This window comes from Chlorocebus sabaeus, chromosome 29 (genome assembly GCF_047675955.1).
Source record: "Chlorocebus sabaeus isolate Y175 chromosome 29, mChlSab1.0.hap1, whole genome shotgun sequence".
Lineage (NCBI taxonomy): Eukaryota > Metazoa > Chordata > Mammalia > Primates > Cercopithecidae > Chlorocebus > Chlorocebus sabaeus.
The window spans coordinates 2,874,162-2,894,631 of record NC_132932.1 but is presented as its reverse complement, the minus strand read 5'-3'; the positions used below and the strand labels follow the sequence as shown (position 1 = coordinate 2,894,631).

Below are 20,470 nucleotides of genomic sequence, written 5' to 3'. Positions count from 1 at the left end.
GATGAAATTATCACCACATCATGTAGACCAGGTGTCAGCACACTAAAGTCTGCGTGGACATCTGTTTTTATAAATAAAGTTCAATGGGGACACAGGTGGGACCACCCATTCATTTACATATTATCTATGGCTGTTTCTGTGCTACAGGATTTGGAGGTGAGCAGTTTCAACAGAGAATCGATGGCTCACAAAGCCTAAAACATTTACTATCTTGTCCTTTACAGAAAACGTTTGCTGATTCCCTGACCTAACTGCCACCCTTAACTAAGGAAACAATTCCAAACTCTCTGAAAGGCCTTTCTAAAAGATCCCATTCTTGTTGAAAAATCTCCCAAGTTAGGTAGTTACTCCCTAAGACAATGAATTCCTTTACCTGCAGGTCATTTTGTGGATTCCAGTCTGAATCAAAGATGATGCAGGTATCAGCAGCTGTAAGATTAATACCAAGTCCACCAGCCCGGGTACACAGTAAGAAGACAAAGCGGTCGGAGTCAGGTTTGCTGAAGCGGTCAATGGCAGCCTGTCGAAGGTTTCCTCTAACTCGCCCATCAATGCGTTCATATAAGTACCTGTTCACAGAAAAAAAAATATAAGTGGCTAAGCAGAAGTGGAGACCAAAACAGCAGGCTAGGATCAATACCAGTACTCCCATATCACAGCTGGTCAAAAACCCAAGTTGAGAGTGAGAATCTTAAAAACTCCTGTTATTGCAATTCGTCAACTCTAATTAAACTCAGGCCCTCCTACTTTTTGCTGCTTTATGAGGACAGAGTAACCACAGGCTAGGATGACTCTTTTCTTACCTCCTCTGGATTAAATAATCCTCTAGGATGTCTAGGCAGCGTACCATCTGAGAGAAGATCAGAACTTTATGGCCACCAGCTTTAAGTTTTGGAAGTAACTTGTCAATAAGAACCAGTTTGCCAGCTGAACGCACCATGGCCTGCAGATGAAAGTCATGAGGTATAATATGGCAAGCTTCACGGAATTCTGTTAGGATTTTTTCTTCAGCACCTGCCAAAAGAAAAATCAAGTTAAATTGAGATCCAGTGAACCATATTAGGGTTGTTGTCTATTTAATCAAGAAAGCAAAGGGAAAAAAATGTAATTTAACTTTAGACCAACATTTCTCACACACAGAATTTTAGCACCAAAAGATCTTAAATCGGCTGGGTATGGTGGCTTACGCCTGTAATCCCAACACTTTGGGAGGCCGAGGCAGGTGGATGGATCACTTGAGGTCAGGAGTTTGAGACCAGTCTGGTCAACATGGTGAAACCCTGTCTCTACTAAAAATACAAAAATTAGCTAGGTGTGGTGGCAGAGGCCTGTAGTTCCAGCTACTCAGGAGGCTGAGGCAGGAGAATCGCTTGAATCTGGGAGGTGGTGGTTGCAGTGAGCTTAGATCGCACTACTGCACTCCAGCCTGGGCGACAAAGCAAGACTCTGTGTTTAAAAAAAAAAAAAAATCAGTTGGGCTCAGTGGTTCACGCCTGTAATCCCAGCACTTTGGAAGGCTGAGGCAGGTAGATCACCTGACGTCAGGAGTTCGAGACCAGCCTGCCCCATGTGGCGAAACCCTGTCTCTACTAAAAATACAAAAAATTAGCCAGGCGTGGTAGTGGGCGCCTGTAATCCCTATTACTTGGGAGGCTGAGGCAGGAGAATTGCTTGAACCCGGGAGGAAGAGGTTGCAGTGAGCCGAGATCACACCACTGCACTCCAGCCTGGGTGACAAGAGTGAAACTCCACCTCAAAAAAAAAATAAAAATAAAAATAAAAATAAAAATAAAAAATTTAAATCATCCTTCATTGTGTCATACAAAATATGCCAAGTAAGGCAGGCCTATGATAATTGGGTAAAAAAAGATGTAAGTATGTGGACAAGGACTAAGATGGAACACACTATCAGCACCCAAAAAAGAGACAGAAACAGCAAAATGGAGGGTAGATGAGGACATTTATCCAAGGAACACAGTAACTTGAGATTTTTTTTTTTTTCGAGACAGGGCTAGCTTCAAACTCATGCGCTCAAGCAATCCTCCTGCCTCAGCCTCCTAAGTAGCTGGGACTATAGGTACATGCCACTGTGTGGCTAACCTGAGTTCTTATTCATGAAATTCTAAACAGCAAATACTATTTAATTTTGGAGATTATGCAGGATCAAAGGGGTAGAAAGAACTAGAGGAAAAACATTCCAAATAAGAATTGTTTTTATTTACTTTATTTGGAGACAGGGTCTCACTCTGTCGCCCAGGCTGGAGTGCAGTGGTGCGATCTCAGCTCACTACAACCTCTGCCTTCTGGGTTCAAGCGATCCTCCAAGCTCAGTCTCCTAAGTAGCTGGAACCACAGATGCCTGCCATCACACCTGGCTAATTTTTGTATTTTTTGTAGAGGTGGGGTTTCATCATGTTGCCCAGGCTTAGAACCTCTTTTTTAAAAGGGGAACCATTTCCCATTCCTCAGTCCCCACCCCAAATTAGGTTGGATGAGTCAATGCATCCACTGTCCCCAAGGAGTATCATCTAGAAAGTAAACACAGGTACTCAGAAGTTCAGGTATATACCAAGAATTCCCTCACCATTGATGAGATATGGGTGGTTGCAGCACTTGCGCAACTCCATCATTGTGTTAAGTAGATTAGGCATGTTGGTATGACCTGCCCCTTTGGAAAGGAAGGAGAAATTCTTCTCCAAAATAGCCCGATAGTATTTCTTCTGGATGTTAGTCAGCTCTACTTCAATAATAGTTTCCTGTTTGGGTGCCAAGTTTTTTTCAACATCCTCTTTGAGTCTTCTCAGCATCATTGGCTTAAGAATGGCCTGTAGCTTTTGAACCTATAGTCCATTACAGACAGAAAAAGAAATCAATAATATGAGGGCAAACATTCTCACATTATGTAGAAACATGGAAAAATTACAGTTTTCCATTATCTAAGAAATGTATACTTTGGATGATGCCACAAATGATGTAGGCACAAGGTTATAAGGAGTTCAGAAAGGCCCTTGAGATACCCATGACAACAGATGTCTGCCTTGTACAAACTTCATCTTTTTTGTCCTGAGTTAGTACCTCATCAGATAGATTTCTTACCTGTTCCTCTGTCTTGAGATCCCCAAAGTCCTTGAGAAACTCTGATTCTGAGGGAAATTGTGATGGTTCCAAGAAATGAAGCAAGCTAAACAGTTCTTCTACAGTGTTTTGCAATGGTGTTCCTGTGAGCAGCACTTTGTGTTCCTAGAAATTGAGGAAACAAAAGAATAAAATTAAAAAACATGATGGACTTCTGGGGTTTCCTACCAAGTATATAATCTTTAACAGATATAACCTTTAATTTCTTTATCTATAAAATGATGAGAATGGACCAGATCACTGGTCCATTAACTTTTCTTCCATTTCTCCCCTTTCGATAAACACAAAGCATTCAAGAAATCCCTCTGACATTAATATATTGAGATAACATAAATATTATAAGCAAATTTAAAAACAGTAATTCAGATCATGTTTATTCCAATTACATATGTCTCTCCATATTCAACTCTCCACAGATATTCTAAAATCTGCTGTCCTCTAGGGAATGTAACTGAGTTGGATTAAATATGGTCATTAATTTGCTGCTGTTCCTATCAAGGTTCAGCCCTAGGCTTGCCTTATTACTTGCCAGAACAAGAATGTAGTGGAAGTGACACTGTGAGTTTCAGAATATTGCCCTGAGACTACCACACAAAGAAGCTCAATCTGGCCTATGGAGGATGAGAGGCCATGTGGAACCCAGGTGCTCCAGATAAGAACCAGCATCAACTGCCAGCTGCAGCAATACTGACTCCAGGCAACAGCATCCTAAGAACCAACTAGCTGAACTCAGCCTAAGTGGTTGAGCTAGAAGATCATGAAAAATATACTTGTTGTAGGACATTAAGTTTTGGAGTATTTTGTTATGTAGTAATAGGTAACCAATATAGTTTCCTACCTCTCCTTCTGGTTATCACTAAACTTCCCAATTCTAAAATGTATGACTTTTACATGACTTTCAGGTTACTATTCCCATGGGTCATCCCCACTGTTCAATACTAAGATTCAGACTTTTCTTCTCCTCTGCTAAACGAGGGTTATTTTAATACCACAAATAATTAAGGTGAATTCCAGTTGTTTCTGCCCACAAGTCAGTGTGGAACTCACCAGGTCCATGTGCTTGAGACTATCAAGCAGCTTGCAATTGCGGTTTTTCAGTCGATGGGCTTCATCAATGATAACACAACGCCACTCAATTTCACGAAGCTCAGGACAATCTGACAAAATCATCTCAAAAGTGGTGATCAGAGCGTCAAACTTGTATGCGCCTGGGATGAGGCGTCCCTAAGCATGAAGGCAGTAGAGTCAGAAAAAACCTAAAATGTATCTAAATGAGGAGCTCTTCTGAATTACTTGTCTATATTAAGGCATGTTTAATAGGAAATACAAACTGCACCACCACCCACCTCCACCGCTGTTTATCTTCCTGAAAAATAGTGCCATATCACTGAATGTAAGATACATTGTTTCCTCAACATATTCAGCTTCTTGGGAAAATGACAGACTCATTGAATGAGAGGCTAGACATTTTTTACTCTGCTGTATGCCTAGCTCATGTATCTCTGCCCTAGATCTTTTGTTGATTAACAATGAAATCCACAACTGCTGGACAATGCTGAAACATACAAGATAATAAAAATGAAAATAGCTAATACAGAACATAATATTGGCTGATGTCTAAAAATTGACAAAAGAACAAAATCATTTTAACAAAATTAAAAGCTGCAAAACATGACAAGAAGATTTGATTTGGTAGAAATAAAGAAAACTAATAGTAGAAAAACCATAAAATTCATGCTAATACACGATAGGTAGTTCCAATTTTGTTTTCAAATTTACACGGAAAAAGGAACTGATCTTTTTCCTTTTTTGAGACACAGTCTCACTCTGTCGCCCAGGATGGAGTGCAGCGACATGATCTCGGCTCACTGCAGCCTTTGCCTGCTGGGTTCAAGCAATTATCCTGCCTCACCCTCCTGAGTAGCTGGGATTACAGGTGCCCACCACCACACCTGGCTAATTTTTATCTCTTTAGTAGAGATAGGTTTCACCATATTGGCCAGGCTAGTCTCGAATTCCTGACCTTAGGTAATAAGCCCACCTCGGCCTTCCAAAGTGCTAGGATTACAGGCATGAGCCACCACGCCTGACCATTTAGAAAAAGAAACTGATTTTGATGAAAATTTCAGGAGACTAAAAAGGGGAAAAGAAATAAGCTCACCACCACACAGATTAAGTGGCTAAAGGAATTTAATTTCTATAAAATACTGTGATTACAATTCATTGATCTAACAAAATTCTACTTAAAATGTGCATGTTCACAAATAAAATCAGAATTTCTACTGGATCAAAGCAAAGTCAAAAAAATGCCCTGCACACTGCTATACAAAAATGCCTTAAACCATAGGCATTTTTGCATAGGCATATTTAAGACTTTCGATAAAAGTCTTCTATTCATATATAGCCCCTAAAATACCAGGTACCTTGGCTAACTTTCTCTAAGCTATAGTATTCCCAAGACATACAACTTACCCGTGAATCTTTGCAGTACATTTCATACTGCTGGATCATCTGCCTGCTGGCCAGACTGCCATGGTACACAATAGTGTTCATTTCTGTCCATGTATTAAATTCTCGCTCCCAGTTAGTGATTGTGGACAGTGGGGCAATGACCAAGAAGGGACCATGGATGCCCACATTATATACTTCCTGCAAGAAGGCAATGGACTGAATAGTTTTGCCCAATCCCATCTCATCAGCCAGGATGCAGTTCTGCCTGCAGATTCACCATGGGAAAAAAAAAAAACAGTTAAAAGATACTATCTTTAAAAAAATAGAGTATGTAGGAAGAAATTGTTTCAATAGAAAACAAATAAAAATAATCCCAGAACTAAGCTTACATCTTATGGGCCCATTCTTTCCTTTACCTGTTATACCAATTAAAGAGCAGCCAATTGACCCCTTCCAACTGATATTCCCGTAGCTGGTTTCTGTTTTTATATTCATGTGACAGCTCCAATTTCTTCCAGGCACTTGCCTGTGGACGATTCTAAAAAAACAAGATGTTTGAATAAATGGAGTGGAGACACTAACAAAAGGTAAGACTTAACTAGGTAAGTTCTAATAGTTAAAGTCAATTCAAAACACCATTGTTTGGATTAAAACATGTCAAATATATTTAAATTCATGAGTTCATAACGTTACTTTATGGGTCCATAATGATCACAAATGGCTGACATCACCACAAAACACAACCTGATGGAAGGACACACCACCATCTATGAAGCAGTTACTGGCTTCCCTCTCACATCTGATCAAGCCTGTAGAACAGTGATGTCTAACAGAGCTTTCTACAATGTTAAAAAACAAACAAACAAAACACATGGCTAGTGACTACTGTATTAGACAGCACAGCTCTAAAATGTTTTATTGGACAGTGTTGCTCTAAACCTAAGCACTCATGTGAAATATCAGGGACAGCGAACATGTAAAAAAGTACCAAGAGTAATGTAATTAGCAAACTTCAGCCTATGGAAAATCCTACAAAACAAATCACCTGATTTCTTCATGAGACAATGATAATGGAGGGAGAGGAGGAGATCAAAAATGAGCTTACAAGAAACTTGAGACATATTAACTGATAGCAATATATGGACCTTATTGAGAACCAAATTTAAATAATTTAACAAAAACTAGAATACAATCAGGGAAATGTATGCAATGACTGGTACCAGTGACTTGATGATATTAAAGAATGATTAAATTTTTTTAGGTGTAATAATGGTATTATTTCTTTTAGCAAAAACACTGCAATATTTACAGATGAAATAAATGAATCTGGGATTTGATTTAAAATAACCTGGGAAACGGGAATTAATGGGTAGGAAAATATATGACATAAGACTAGATGTGTACTGATAATTGTTAAGTGGGTGATGGGTACATTATACCATTTCTTCAATTTTTATATATTTGAAATTTCCATAATAAAAAGCTAAAACAACAAAAAATTCCATAGGGAAAAAAAATTAAATCATTTCCTATGTAGGTCTTTATACTCCAATGCAAATATACTTACCACCCTTTTGAGTTCTGGGTGTCTTGACTGAATCCGTTTAAATTCTCTAATCTTGCCCTCATCAACATCTTCTTTTAGCTCCCATGTGCTATCCTCATAGGGCAGAGAGCACCATTTCACCAGGTAGTAAATAACAGGCTAGGAGAGAAGAAACCAAAGCCTTAAGAAACTGATTCTGTGTTCTCTGCGCTGGTTAAAGAATAAAAATTTGATTGTAAAATCAGATCACGAAGTATCAGTACCTAAAAGCTGTTGAAAAAGTCAGGCCAAACACACCGACCAAAAGTTCACCTTCTAATACACTATATGGCTTTGATCATTCTTCAAAGCAATTTATCTGAATCTGTTCTAAAAGGAAATTTCTACCCACTAGTTTCTAGAACACTAAGCACTAAAACAATATCCTCATCAACTAAACAGACAAAAAAAAAAAAAAAAAAAAAGGCTAATCTTTTCCTATACCATGTTGAAATTAAAAGACATGTTTCTGTGCCATACTGTTCTCCTGGAGCCAAATTTGACACAGTGGCAGCTAGGCTACCTTTAGGATGAGGACTATCAGCATATACTGGCTTCTGGGCCCCTAGAGCTCAGTGCAGATGCACCTCAAGAGCACTTATATGGTGGTAAAAAATGTCCTTGTGAGCTCCAGGAAGCTAGGAGCTAACAAGAGTTTATCACCAAAAAGAGGTAATAAAAGTAAAGAGGAAGAGAAAATGCTAAAAAGTTCAACTACAGTAAGTACTAGTTTATGTAGGTATTCCACTGAAAGTGAAGGAGCAGTGACTAATGGTAAACGGCTCCTATTTTCACTATTCAAGATGATCACTGCACTTACTGCATCTCCATTTTTGGCTTATAAAGTATAAAGCAAGGATTAGATTGGGCCTAGTGTAATCAACAAGAATCTCTAATTATCAATTCATAGAAAACTTAAAATAGCCAAGAAAATATGTGAAAGTGCCTCAACGTAGTCACAGATCTTGAATCTCTGGAATTGATCCAGCTGCTTGCTCTTTTACCTTTTTCTTTAACATAGTAACTCAAGTCACTCTCTATATAAAGCCATTTGTCCAGGTCACACATTTCCAGCATAATATCTATTGTAATATTTATTTCCACTATTAGGTAATATAAAATGGATGACAAACTTATTTTGCAGAGGGGGGGAAAATGGGTATATAGAATAGTATTAGCCAATACTGGGAGCATAAATTATAGTATTAGAGTATGAAAACATTATCATCTGTTAGGTCATTTGCAAGACATTCCAAAGGGGCCTAACTAAAGGCCAATTGCTTTTAGAAGGGTAGGTATGATAAAAAGCATAAGACTGTCAAGGCTGGAAAGGCTGAGATCCTGAAAAATGATGAGAATTTAAAAATAGCTAACAACCTGCCCTAAAATCCAGCACATTCTCCACTCAACTCACACAAACACACACACAATATTACCACCCCAACTTCAAAAGCAGAATATGTTATGTGAAGCATGCTTGTTAGGATTTAAAGACAATGAATTATACTGGGTCCTGGATATCTAAGATTCTGACTATCTGAGTGAACCTGAAGACTTAAAAAGTAGAATAAACTTTGGAATTTAACTCAGAAGGTCCTATTAGAATGATGTATGGGAGGATCAAGACACTTGAAAAAGTCATGAAAAAGCCCAGTTCACCCACTCAACACTAACATCTTAAAAAGGTTCTGCTGTTCTCTACTGGGTCACTGTATAAAGTGTCAGATGTGATAAAAATTTTCTTTATGACCCTGCTAAGCTAAACCAAAAAGTCCTACTAGAAGTAAAAATAAAGTGACAAATTCTAAGAAAATGATGGTTTATAGCCTAAAAAAATTTAGAAGTAAATTTAAAAGAAGAATTCACTGGTGGCTAAGACCTAGATGACCATTTAAAAATGAAAAAGGTGCCAGGCATGGTAGCTCACGCCCGTAATCCCAGCACTTTGGGAGGCCAACGCAGGGAAGATCACCTGAGGTCAGGAGTTCAAGACCAGCCTGGCCAACACGGTGAAACCCCATCTGTACTAAAAATATAAAAACTAGCTGGGCATGATGGCACACACTTGTAGTCCCAGCTACTCAGGAGGCTAAGGTACGAGAATTGCTTGAATCGGGGAGGTGGAGGTTCCAACTGATGAGCCAAGATCACACCATTGCACCCCAACCTAGGTGACAGAGTGAAGACAGTCTCAAAAGGGAAAAAAAAAAGAAAAAGCAAAAAGAAAAAAATTAACTAATTACAATACAGATTCAAATGTAGATCTGGTTTTTTTTTGTTGTTTGTTTTTGTTTTTTAATTGAGACGGAGTCTCACTCTGTTGCCCAGGCTGGAGTACAGTGGCATGATCTCATCTCACCACAACTTCTGCCTCCTGGGTTCAAGAGATTCTCCTGCCTCAGCCTCCTGAGTAGCTGGGACTATAGGCGTGCGCCACCACACCTGGCTAATTTTTGTATTTTTAGTAGAGATGGGGTTTCACTATGTTGGCCAAGCTGGTCTCGAACTGCCAACCTCATGATCTGCCCACCTCGGCCTTCCAAAGTGCTGGGATTACAGGTGTGGGCCACTGCGCCTGGCCAACAGATCTGTTTTAATGACAAATGAAGAGACATTTAACTAATGGTGAGTTCAAGAAATAGCCCATTCTCAAGAACATGATTTGTAGAAAGCTAGGAGTGAGCCTATACAAGTATCTTTATATTCATAAATTTAGGAATTTGTGAAGTATCCCCTTCCCCCACCCCACACCCCACCTCCAACTGTATGTCAAGAGTCTCCCATTTAAAATACGAGGAAAAATGAAATCAAGGTGAATGACTTTTCTGTACTTAGCTTCTACATGTTTGACTTTACAGAAAACTTTCCTTTTAGCATCTCTCCCTACTCCCTTACCTCCCATTATCTTTCAAAGGATTCCACAGAAAAATTCAGAAATACCTTTTCAGTCCAAGGGATTTTGCAGCCACACCTGAAAAAGAAAGGACTGACAAACCCACCAGCAGGAATATAAGAGGATGGTCACGTTACTCCATGCCTCAACAACTCACCTCCCCATTGTCCTTGTCAATACTGTGAGACTCATCCAATATCCTATCCACCTCTACGTAATCTGGATTAAAGGGCTCTTCATCCTGGATGAGTTATGAAACCAAACAATAAGACCAAAAGATCACTGTCCAGCAAACCCACTCTTCTACCTCACCTTTAGCAGAGAATCCTACTTCAAAATTTTTAAAGAAATTAGAAGCTATCTGATGGGCGTTCCCCTTTTTCATAACATCAAATCCTATGAATTTACCAGAGTCTATACCCAACTTCTCACTTGTTACCAGTGAGTGTCTCTTTCTAACAGAGGTCATTCTCTCCATATATGCTCTGGTGTCCATTGCTTCTTGTATTCTTAGAAATCCCTCTACTGAGTCATTGCCATAAATACACGTATATGTTCCACATTTCAAATTTTAAAATAAGACCTCCTTTGATTCTACATCTCCCGCAATGATTTTTCTACTCTGCTTTATACCTAAACTTCTTTTTTTTTTGAGGTAGAGCCTTGCTCTCTTGCCCAGGCTGGAGTGTAGTAGTGTGATCTTGGCTCACTGCAACCTCCACCTCCTAGGTTCAAGTGATTCTCCTGCTTCAGCCTCCCGAGTAGCTGGGATTACAGGCGCCTGCCACTACGCCCAGCTAATTTTTGTATTTTTAGTAGAGATGGGATTTCACCGTGTTGGCCATGCTAGTCTCAAACTCTTGACCTCAAGTGATCTGCCTGCCTTGGCCTCCTGAAGTGCTGGGATTACGGGCGTGACGCACTGCACCCAGCGCCATACCTGAACTTTTTCAAGGGTTTAAACACATGCTATTTCCATTCCTTCATCTCTTTCACTTGGTCCATCCATCCCACTTTTTCTTCTACTTGCAACATACAACCAAAACTACTCTTATCAAGGATGAACACTGCAAATATAACAGACATATTTCTTCACTCATCTTGCTCCAGTGTTTATCAGTAAACCTGGATATTGGAAATTAAAGCTCCTTTATCCCTATTTCTAATCACACTGGATTAGAAATTTGAGAAAATAAATGTTCTCTCTTAATAACAGGTCTACAGAAACCATCAATAGCTAAAGATAGACATTAGAGGAAGAATGCCTCAAGTGGACCAGCGGTCAGTGTATCATCAGTTTTGAAAATACTTCATGCGCATTGAGGAAGTTAATTTCAAAATACCCTATAATAAATAAATGAACCATATTTAAACCTAAGAAAACAATGCAACAGCAGTTAAGTAAGGAAAGTCAATGACCAAAATTAAAAGTTTACACCCATATATACAAACCAATTCCAAGTATTTTGAAGAATCAGCTAAGGCTGACAACCCCAGTAATTTGTGCTTCTATGAAAGAAATGACAGGCAATACCTCTTCCTAATTACCTCATGGAAGAAGTGTCTCATCTGAGCCATTTTGGTTTTGAAGCGCTTTAATTTTTGATGGATCCTCTTATCCTTCTCTAGTTGGGAGATAGTAGCCCATTCACAATGCAGATAGGAGCTAAGGGGGATGGAAAAATCCAGTCATGGTGCAAGTAAAAGGTGGCAGGCTACTATCTAAAATTTTGGGATTAGTCAGCAGCAGACATAACAAATATAGGCTTAAATTGGGAAAGAGTCTCTTAGGTCAGTGCTTCTGAAACTCTAATTTGTATACAAACCACAGTGCTTGAAAGCCCACATTTCTAAAAAGCACCCAAGTAATGCTAATTCTGCTGATCCACAGAAGACCATATTTTGAGTAGCAAGATCTTAGTGCTAAACTAAGGTAAAGAGAATCACAAGACATTTTATCAGGAACCACCCTCACTCCACTTACCTACAAGGAAATAATAAGAGTCATGTCAATTCCTGAATTTCTCTCTGAATAGCCATTTTTCCCCATTAAAAATAGCAATCTGGGCTACAAGACTACAAAAAAGGGACACATTCCCACCCAGGATACCCAGAACTTTTTACCACCCTGTGGAATTTGGGGTGACAAGCTTTTTGCACAGATAACGTACTAGTTCTTGTACTTGACAAAGAATTCTTCTGCTTCAGTATATTGTCCAGAAGGAAGCTAAGAAAAAAGAAATAAATTAGTTACTAGTCCCTTATTGGTAAAAGAATGAACTTTTAAATTTTAACCACACATTTCAGAACTGCACGCCAATAATCCCTGAATATATTTAATAACTCAGAGATTAAGGAACTAGTCTGGTACTTCAATAATAGAGGCCTGATAGCTGGAAAAAGTAAGCCTTTACCCACTCGAAACAGATAAATAAAAGAAGCACCAGTAAAGCAGTTCCTGTTTTCTAGCTAACTTTCCCCCATGATCTCTCACAACTAGACCCTAGCAATATATCTGACATCCAAAGGTGCTCATTAAATAAAGCCTGTGAACATAGCATTACGGGTTAATATTAAGACAGAGAAGAGCCAGGCGCAGTGGTGCACAATGGTAGTCCCAGATACTCAGGAGGCTGAGGCAGAAGAATAGCTAAAGCCCAGATGTTCACAGTACGCTACGATCATATCTATGAATAGCCACTGCACTTTAGCCTGGGTAACATAGTGAGAATCTGTTTATTTAAAAAAAAAAAAAAAATTAAAAAGCCTTCACCTCCTTCTTCACAATCCGCATAGAAAGCACTTTGTCTACAATGGCTGCATCTTCTTCACTGGGATTCTCCTGCAGCAAAAGATGGAGTCAGTCAACAGATGATTGTGATCAGCAAGGCAATCCTCTGAAATTACTTGAGTTTACAGCTTACCACAAAGAACTGCATGGAAGGCAAAGTCTCGCCATCTGGTTCTTGCACTGGTTCAGGGAGGATAGGCTCAGGTTTTATGGGACCAGTTACATCAACCTCTTCTTCTTCTTCATCATCTGTGATCTTTATATCCAGGTCCTCTGTATATTTTTTTCGCTTAACTTGGCGGTTTGAGCGTCTCTTCTGTAGAGCACAAAGTAGTTAAGAGTGACTGGTTAGGTCTCTCACAGAGAAGTCTTTTAAAATTATTTGCTCGTGGTCATACACTTAGATTTTACTCCAAAATTTTCATGAAAAATCAAACCAAAAGATGATAAGGAGATTATTTGTCAAACAATGTGATTTATTCTACATATTGATCATATATTAATTTGCTTAACTGCGTTATGAAAGGCCAAGAATCCACTGAGAAAAACCTGTCCACTAGTGGCAAGAAGTTCTGGGAAATCAAAACTGGATTCTCAGGCTGCAGGGTGCAATACAACTCACACTAGAAGCAATCCGGAAGTGCAAAGGTGCAAGAATATTTTCTTTCCATTTTTTGCTTTTTTGTCTTAGTTCTAAAGGTTTTTTGTTTTAATAAACAGAATCCACTGTATGTACTGTTCTGCCACTTACTTTTTTACTTAATGATATTTCCTGGAAATGTTTTCCATACACATTTTAGATTTACCTTATTCTTTCAAGTGGCTGAATTAAACACTTTCTAATTAAGTAATTTAAGTAACACTTCCAGCTCATGATAAAAAACTGGGAAGGAGGCCTGGTGTGGTGGCTCATGCCTGTAATACCAGCACTCTGGGAGGCCGAGGCAGGCGGATCATCTGAGGTCAGGAGTTTGAGACCGGCCTGACCAACATCGAGAAACCCCATCTCTAATAAAAATACAAAATTAGCCGGGTGTGGTGGCACATGCCTGTAATCCCAGCTCCTCGGGAGACTGAGGCAGGAGAATCGCTTGAACCCAGGAGGTGGAGGTTGTGGTGAGCCAAGATCGCACCACTGCACTCCAGCCTGGATGACAGACCAAGACTCCATCTCAAAAAAAAAAAAAAAAAAATTGGGAAAAAAGAAGAGATAAAATTATTTTTCAATTATGATTCTCTCTCTGGAAAACCTCAAAGAATCAAATGAAAGAACTACTGAAACTAGTAAACTTGAATGGTATAAAACTAATTTTTAAAAATTATTTCTATGTATAGATATAATCAAACAGAAAATATAATAAAAGATCCCATTTATGAAAACACAAAGATTAATTATCTACAAAACTAAATTGGCTGGGAGTGGTGGCTCACGCCTGTAATCCTAGCACTTGGGAGGCCGAGGCGGGTGAATCACCTGAGGTCAGGAGTTTGAGACCAGCCTGGCCAACATGGTGAAACCCCGTCTCTGTTAAAAATATAAAAATTAATGGGCATGGTGGCAGATGCCTGTAGTCCTAACTACTCGGGAGGCTGAGGCAGGAGAATTGCTTGAACCCAGGGGGTGGAGGTTGCAGTGAGCAAACCCGATTGGTATAAAATTAATTTTATACCAATACAAATATAATTTTATATTTAAAAATTTTATATTTTTGTTTTCACCCAAGAGACTGGCAAAAATCAGCAAGTTTGATCAAAACATTTTTAAATAAGAATTCATACACTTTTGTTAAGAGTACACATAGGCACGACTTTCATGGAGAAAAATTTGGCAACACCCTTTGACCTATCAATTCCACCTCAAAGATACTATCCTATAAATTTGCATATGTGCACAAATCTCTGGAGCATTACTTGTGGGAGTAGGAGACCAGAAAAGACCTGAAGGCCCATCAACAGGGGACTGGTTCAATAAATTATGCTATAGCCTTAAAACTGAATCATACTATAGAACTATTAAAAAAGAGTGCAGGATGGATGCAGTGGCTCACACCTGTAATCCTAGCACTCTGGGAGACTGAGGTGGGAGGATCACTCGAGCCCAGGAGTTCAAGACCAGCCTGGGCAAGATAGTGAGACCCTGTCTCTATTTTATAAAAAATATAAAAATAGCTAGATGCAGTGGCTCACGCCTGTAATCCCAGCACTTTGGGAGGCCAAGGTTGGCAGATCACAAGGTCAGAAGATCAAGACCATCCTGGCTAACACAGTGAAACCCTGTCTCTACTAAAAATACAAAAAATTAGGTGTGGTAGTGGGCGCCTGTAGTCCCAGCGACTCGGGAGGCTGAAGCAGGAAAATGGCGTGAACCAGGAGGCGGAGCTTGCAGTGAGCCGAGATCATGCCACTGCACTCCAGCCAAGGCAACAGAGTGAGACTCCGTCTCAAAAAAAAAAAAAAAAAAGTATATATATAGATAAATATACACACACACACACACACACACATACGTATATATATAAATAAAAAAGAATGGGGTAGATTGATAATACCAAATGTTGAAGATGTGTATCAACTGGAACTCTACTGGTGAAGTATAAAACGACATAATCACTTTGGAAAACTTACAGAGTCCTACAAAGTCATGTTTGTATATTCATAAAGTCAATTACCGAAGAAAACAATAAACTACTCATTTATTTAGCATGGATGAATTATCGAAAACATTATGCCTTTCTCACTGATGTGCGGGCAGAAGAAAAAACAGCAAAACACTATGCTGAAAGAAGTGAGACCCGAAAGTACATACTGTATGATACCACTTAAAGTTCAGGCCAGGCACGGTGGCTCACACCTGTAATCCCAGTACTTTGGGAGGCCAAGGCGGGCAGATCATTTGAGGTCAGGAGTTCGAGACCAGCCTCTCCAACATGGTGAAATATTGTCTCTACTAAAAATACAAAAAAATGAGCTGGGCATGGAGGCGCACACCTGTAATCCCAGCTACTTGGGAGGCTGAGGCACAAGGATCACCTGAGTGCAGGAGGTGGAGGCTGCAGTGAGCCGAGATCACACCACTGCACTCCAGCCTGGGTGAGAGTGAGACCCTGTCTCAAAAAATAAATAAAATAGCTGGGCACGGTGGCTCACACCTGTAATCCCAGCACTTTGGGAGGCCAAGGTGGGTGGATTACGAGGTCAGGATATTGAGACCATCCTGGGTAACATGGTGAAACCCTGTCTCAATTAAAAATTTTAAAAAATGAGCTGGGCATGGTGGCGCGCGCCGGTAGTCACAGCTACTCCGGAGGCTGAGACAGGAGAATGGCGTGAACCCAGGAGGTGGAGCTTGCAGTGAGCCGAGATGGCGCCACTGCACTCCAGTCCAGCCTGGGCAACAGAGGGAGACTCTGTCTCAATAAATAAATAAATATATAAAAAAATAAATAAATAAAGTTAAAAAAAAAAAGACTAAGTTAATCTATGGTAAGAGAAGGCAGAACAGCAGTTAGTTGCCTATGCCCTGGAGTGAGGAACTGAACTGACTACAAAGGAATACAGGGGAACTTAACTGCGGTGATGATGAAAACATTTTCTTCACTTGGTGAAGTGACTTGGATGAATTTGTCAAAACTATACAAATAAAATTTGTGCATATTTTATGATATGTATATTTTACTTCATTTAAAAAAGTCTGGGAGGATATATAAACTAAATTATTTCTAGAGAGTATTTCTAGAAGATATTTTCTACTTTTTACTTTATATATTTCTGGACGACTGGATTTTTATCACATCCATCATATAGTATTCTTAAAATGACCTTTTTTAAACAAAAATTTAGGAAACACTTTAAACAAGTTCTTAGATTTGCTTTAAAATAATCCAGGGTGGGCCAGGAGTGGTGGCTCACGTCTGTAATCCTAGCACTTTGGGAGGCCGAGGTGGGCGGATTGCCTGAGCTCAGGAGTTTGAGACCAGCCTGAGCAACATGGTGAAACCCTGTCTCTACTAAAAATACAAAAAATTACCTGGGCGTGGCAGCATGTGCCTGTAGTCTCAGCTACTCTGGAGGCTGAGGCAGGAGAATTGCTTGAACCCAGGAGGCAGCGGTTGCAGTGAGCCAATATCGTGCCACTGCACTCCAGCCTGGGCGAGAGAGAGACTCTGTCTCCAAAAAATAAAAATAAAAAAATCCTGGGTGCTGTGCACTGGAGATCATGTCCAGGGATGGCAGCTGCAGCCAGACCCAGAGCCGGGCCATCCCTGCCACTCGCTGGGTGGTGCTGGGCAAAGGCATGCAGCTACAGCACAACCCCCCAGCCGCACACTCTTCAGCACCACCCCGGGAGGTACCAGGATCATCTACGACTAGAAATTCCTGGAGTGCCGGAACTCACCCACGACCAAAATACCCCCGAGAGATCTGTCCACCATTCCTGGGGTCACCAGCCCTGCCAGTGATGAGCTCCCAAAGGAAGCCAGCCAGAGCCACCTGTGCAATAGCCCAGAAGATAAGTGGGTTAAGTGGGCGGGCCATGAAGAATCGCTATTTGAGATGGACATTTAAAGGACCAGCCATCAGATCGCGCATTGCCTATGGGCCCCACCGGGCCTTCCTGGGAGGGATCACACCACCCAGGCCTTATGAAAGTTATCACACTGGGCAAGCGTGGGACATGGGGTCAGCCACCCCAGCTTTCTCTCCCTCTCTCAGGGCACCTGCCCCCTCCTCTTTGTGAAAACTAGCAGATTATCTCCTAGTGACCTAGTGCCTCTACTGATGCAGGAGCTGCTGCCCCAAGGGGAGTGACCCCAGAGAGCACACCCTGCAGCAGAGTGCCAGGAGTGCCAGGAAGTGGACAAGAATGAGCCCTTCCTTCCAAATAATCCAATGATCGGCTCCTCTAGCCCTGAGCCCTGAGCTCTGGGGGTGCAGCCACCCCTTCTTTAGGTTGATGTTTCTGGGAAAGCTCCCTTCCCCCTCCTCCCACAAGAGAGGAAATAAAAGCCACTTTCATTCGCCATAGGGCCAAAAGTTGGGCCCTGTCTGAAAAAATAAAATAATCCAAAAGGCAGGCAGGACTAGAGTGGAAGTAAGGACAGTGGGGAGTGAGTCATCTGTTGATAAATAATAAAGTGGGAGAATGGGAACATGGGACTTCATTAAAAATCTCCTTTTGTGTATGTCTGAAAATTTTCCTAAAAGAAAGTAGAGGAGGAGAATGGGTAGATCTATCTTTTCCACTAAAGAACAACCTCCAAGACATATCATTAGGTAAAACACACAGTAGAGAAGAGTAGGTATGGAATACTAATGTTTAGTGGAAGTAGAAGTAGAGTGTTCATGAAAGTAAGAAATATTTCCAGAAGGATATACAAGAAATTGGTAACAGAGGCTACCTCTGAGGAGAACTGGGAGACTGTGAGGCTGGGTTCTAGGAAACTTTTCACAGTGTCTACTTTATTGCACTGTTGTAATTTTTCTCACACACTTTTTTTTTTGTTTTTTTTTTTTTGTTTTTTTTGAAATGGAGTTTTGCTCTTGTTGCCCAGGCTGGAGCGCAATGGCATGATCTCAGCTCACTGCAACCTGTGCCTCCCGGGTTCAAGCAATTCTCCTCCCTCAGCCTCCAGAGTAGCTGGGATTACAGGCATGTGCCACCATGCCAAGCAAATTTTGTATTTTTAGTGGAGACAGGGTTTCTCCATGTTGGTCAGGCTGGACTCAAAGTCCCAACCTCAGGTGATCTGCCTGCTTGGCCTCCCAAAGTGCTGGGATTACAGGCATAAGCCACTGCACCTGGCCTCATATATGTATTTTTAAACTGCAAAATAAAATAGTAAATAGTCAAGTTAAAAAAATTTCACACAGGGCCAAAAGATAAAAAATTAAAGTACAATAACCATGACCCACTTACCATTCAACCCTTCTCTTCAAAGATACATATTCTTATCCATTTCTTGTATATCCTTCCAGAAAAAAATTGATGCATATACATATATGTACACACACAGACACACATACATACTTTAAACATTAAAAAGAGATACTGCATGAATATTGCCAATTTTACTTAACTATTTCTCCACCAATGGACATCTAATTTTTTTGACATTCTTGCTATTGCAAATATTTCTACAATACATATATCACTGCATTGTTTTGAGAACATATTCATAAGGTAATTTCCTAGGTGCAGAATCATTGAGTGAAATGAAATTAACATTCTAAATTTTTCTATATATTGAAACACCAACTTGGCAAAAAGATTGTCCCAATTAACATTCCCATCAACTGTGTCTAAGTGTCTGCTCCTTAACTTCACTGCCAATATTGTCATTCTCACTTGTCATAGACTGAATTGTATCCCCCCACCAAATCCACATGTTGAAGCCCCTAACCCCTAGGACCTCAGAATGCGAATGTATTAGGGAAATTGGAAATATAGGGCTTTCAAACAGTCACTAAGTTAAAATAAGGCCACCAGCTTGAGCCCTAATCCAATCTGACTAGCGTCCTTACAGAAGGAAGAAATCTGGATACACAAAAACACACCAGCGATGTGTACAAATAGAGGAAGGACCACGTGAAGACACAATGAGAAGGTGGCCTTCTGCAAGCCAAGAAAACCCTCAGGAGAAAACAAACTTGCAGACCATTTGATCTTGGATTTCTAGCCTCCAGAACAATAAGGAAATAAATGTCCATACCGAGCGCAGTTGCTCACACCTGTAATCCCAGCACTTTGGGAGGACAAGGCAGGTGAATCACCTGAGGTCAAGAGATTGAGACCAGCCTGGCCAACACGGTGAAACTCCATCTCTACTAAAAACACAAAAATTAGCTGGGCGTGGTGGCATACACCTATGATCCCAGCTACTCGGGAGGCTGAGGCAGGAGAATCACTTGAACCTGGGGTGGAGGTTGCAGTGAGCTGAGATTGCGCCACTGCATTCTAGCCTGGGTGACAGAACAAGACCCTGTCTCAAAAAAAAAAAAAAAAAAAAAAAAAAAAGAAACAAAGAAACAAAGAAAAAGAAAAGAAATGTCCACAGTTTAAGACACCTAGTCTGTGGTATTTTGTTATGGTGGTCCTAGCAAACTAACAGACCACTTTCTAAATTTTAGTAATCTCTGTGTATTTTGTATTATTAAAAATTTCCTTCATTGTTTTTAACAAATACTTTATTACTTTATTTGCATAATCCTCTAATCCTTATTTAACCTTTACTTAAAAAACAAGTTGTTTTAACAAATCACGTCCATTTTTTGTTGCTATAACAGAGTACCCGGGATTGGGTAATTTATTTTAATAAAAAAAGAAATGTAGCCAGGTGCAGTGGCTCCTGCCTGTAATCCCAGCACTTTGGAGGCTGAGGCGGGTGGATCGCTTGAGGCCAGGAGTTGAACGCCAGCCTGACCAACATGGTGAAACCCTGTCTCTACTAAAAATTACAAAAATTAGCTGGGCATGGTGGTGCACACCTGTAATCCCAGCTACTCAGGAGGCTGAGGTAGGACAACTGCTTGAACCTGCCATAAGGCAACAAATCAGAGATGGAAGCCTACAAATCAGAGATGCCTGCCATAAGGCAACAAATCAGAGATGGAAGCC

General features: G+C 40.3%; 1 protein-coding gene and 1 pseudogene across 10 annotated transcripts in view; one reads left to right on the top strand and one right to left on the bottom strand.

Annotated features, from left to right (window-relative positions):
• CHD8 (chromodomain helicase DNA binding protein 8) overlaps positions 1-20,470 on the bottom strand; it is a 68,089-nt gene that overhangs the window by 16,866 nt on the left and 30,753 nt on the right. For all 10 annotated transcript variants that reach the window (XM_037987576.2, XM_037987579.2, XM_037987582.2 and 7 more), the window contains 13 exons: positions 12,989-13,171; positions 12,838-12,906; positions 12,236-12,291; positions 11,613-11,730; positions 10,222-10,305; positions 7,154-7,291; positions 6,003-6,124; positions 5,608-5,851; positions 4,183-4,359; positions 3,097-3,240; positions 2,585-2,840; positions 804-1,014; positions 374-569 (listed from right to left, as the gene is read on the bottom strand). In XM_037987576.2, the coding sequence (XP_037843504.2) occupies positions 374-569; positions 804-1,014; positions 2,585-2,840; positions 3,097-3,240; positions 4,183-4,359; positions 5,608-5,851; positions 6,003-6,124; positions 7,154-7,291; positions 10,222-10,305; positions 11,613-11,730; positions 12,236-12,291; positions 12,838-12,906; positions 12,989-13,171 (1,998 nt within the window). The remainder of the gene's footprint in view (positions 1-373; positions 570-803; positions 1,015-2,584; positions 2,841-3,096; positions 3,241-4,182; positions 4,360-5,607; positions 5,852-6,002; positions 6,125-7,153; positions 7,292-10,221; positions 10,306-11,612; positions 11,731-12,235; positions 12,292-12,837; positions 12,907-12,988; positions 13,172-20,470) is intronic.
• Positions 15,355-17,421, top strand: LOC103231385 (eukaryotic translation initiation factor 4E-binding protein 1 pseudogene; annotated as a pseudogene).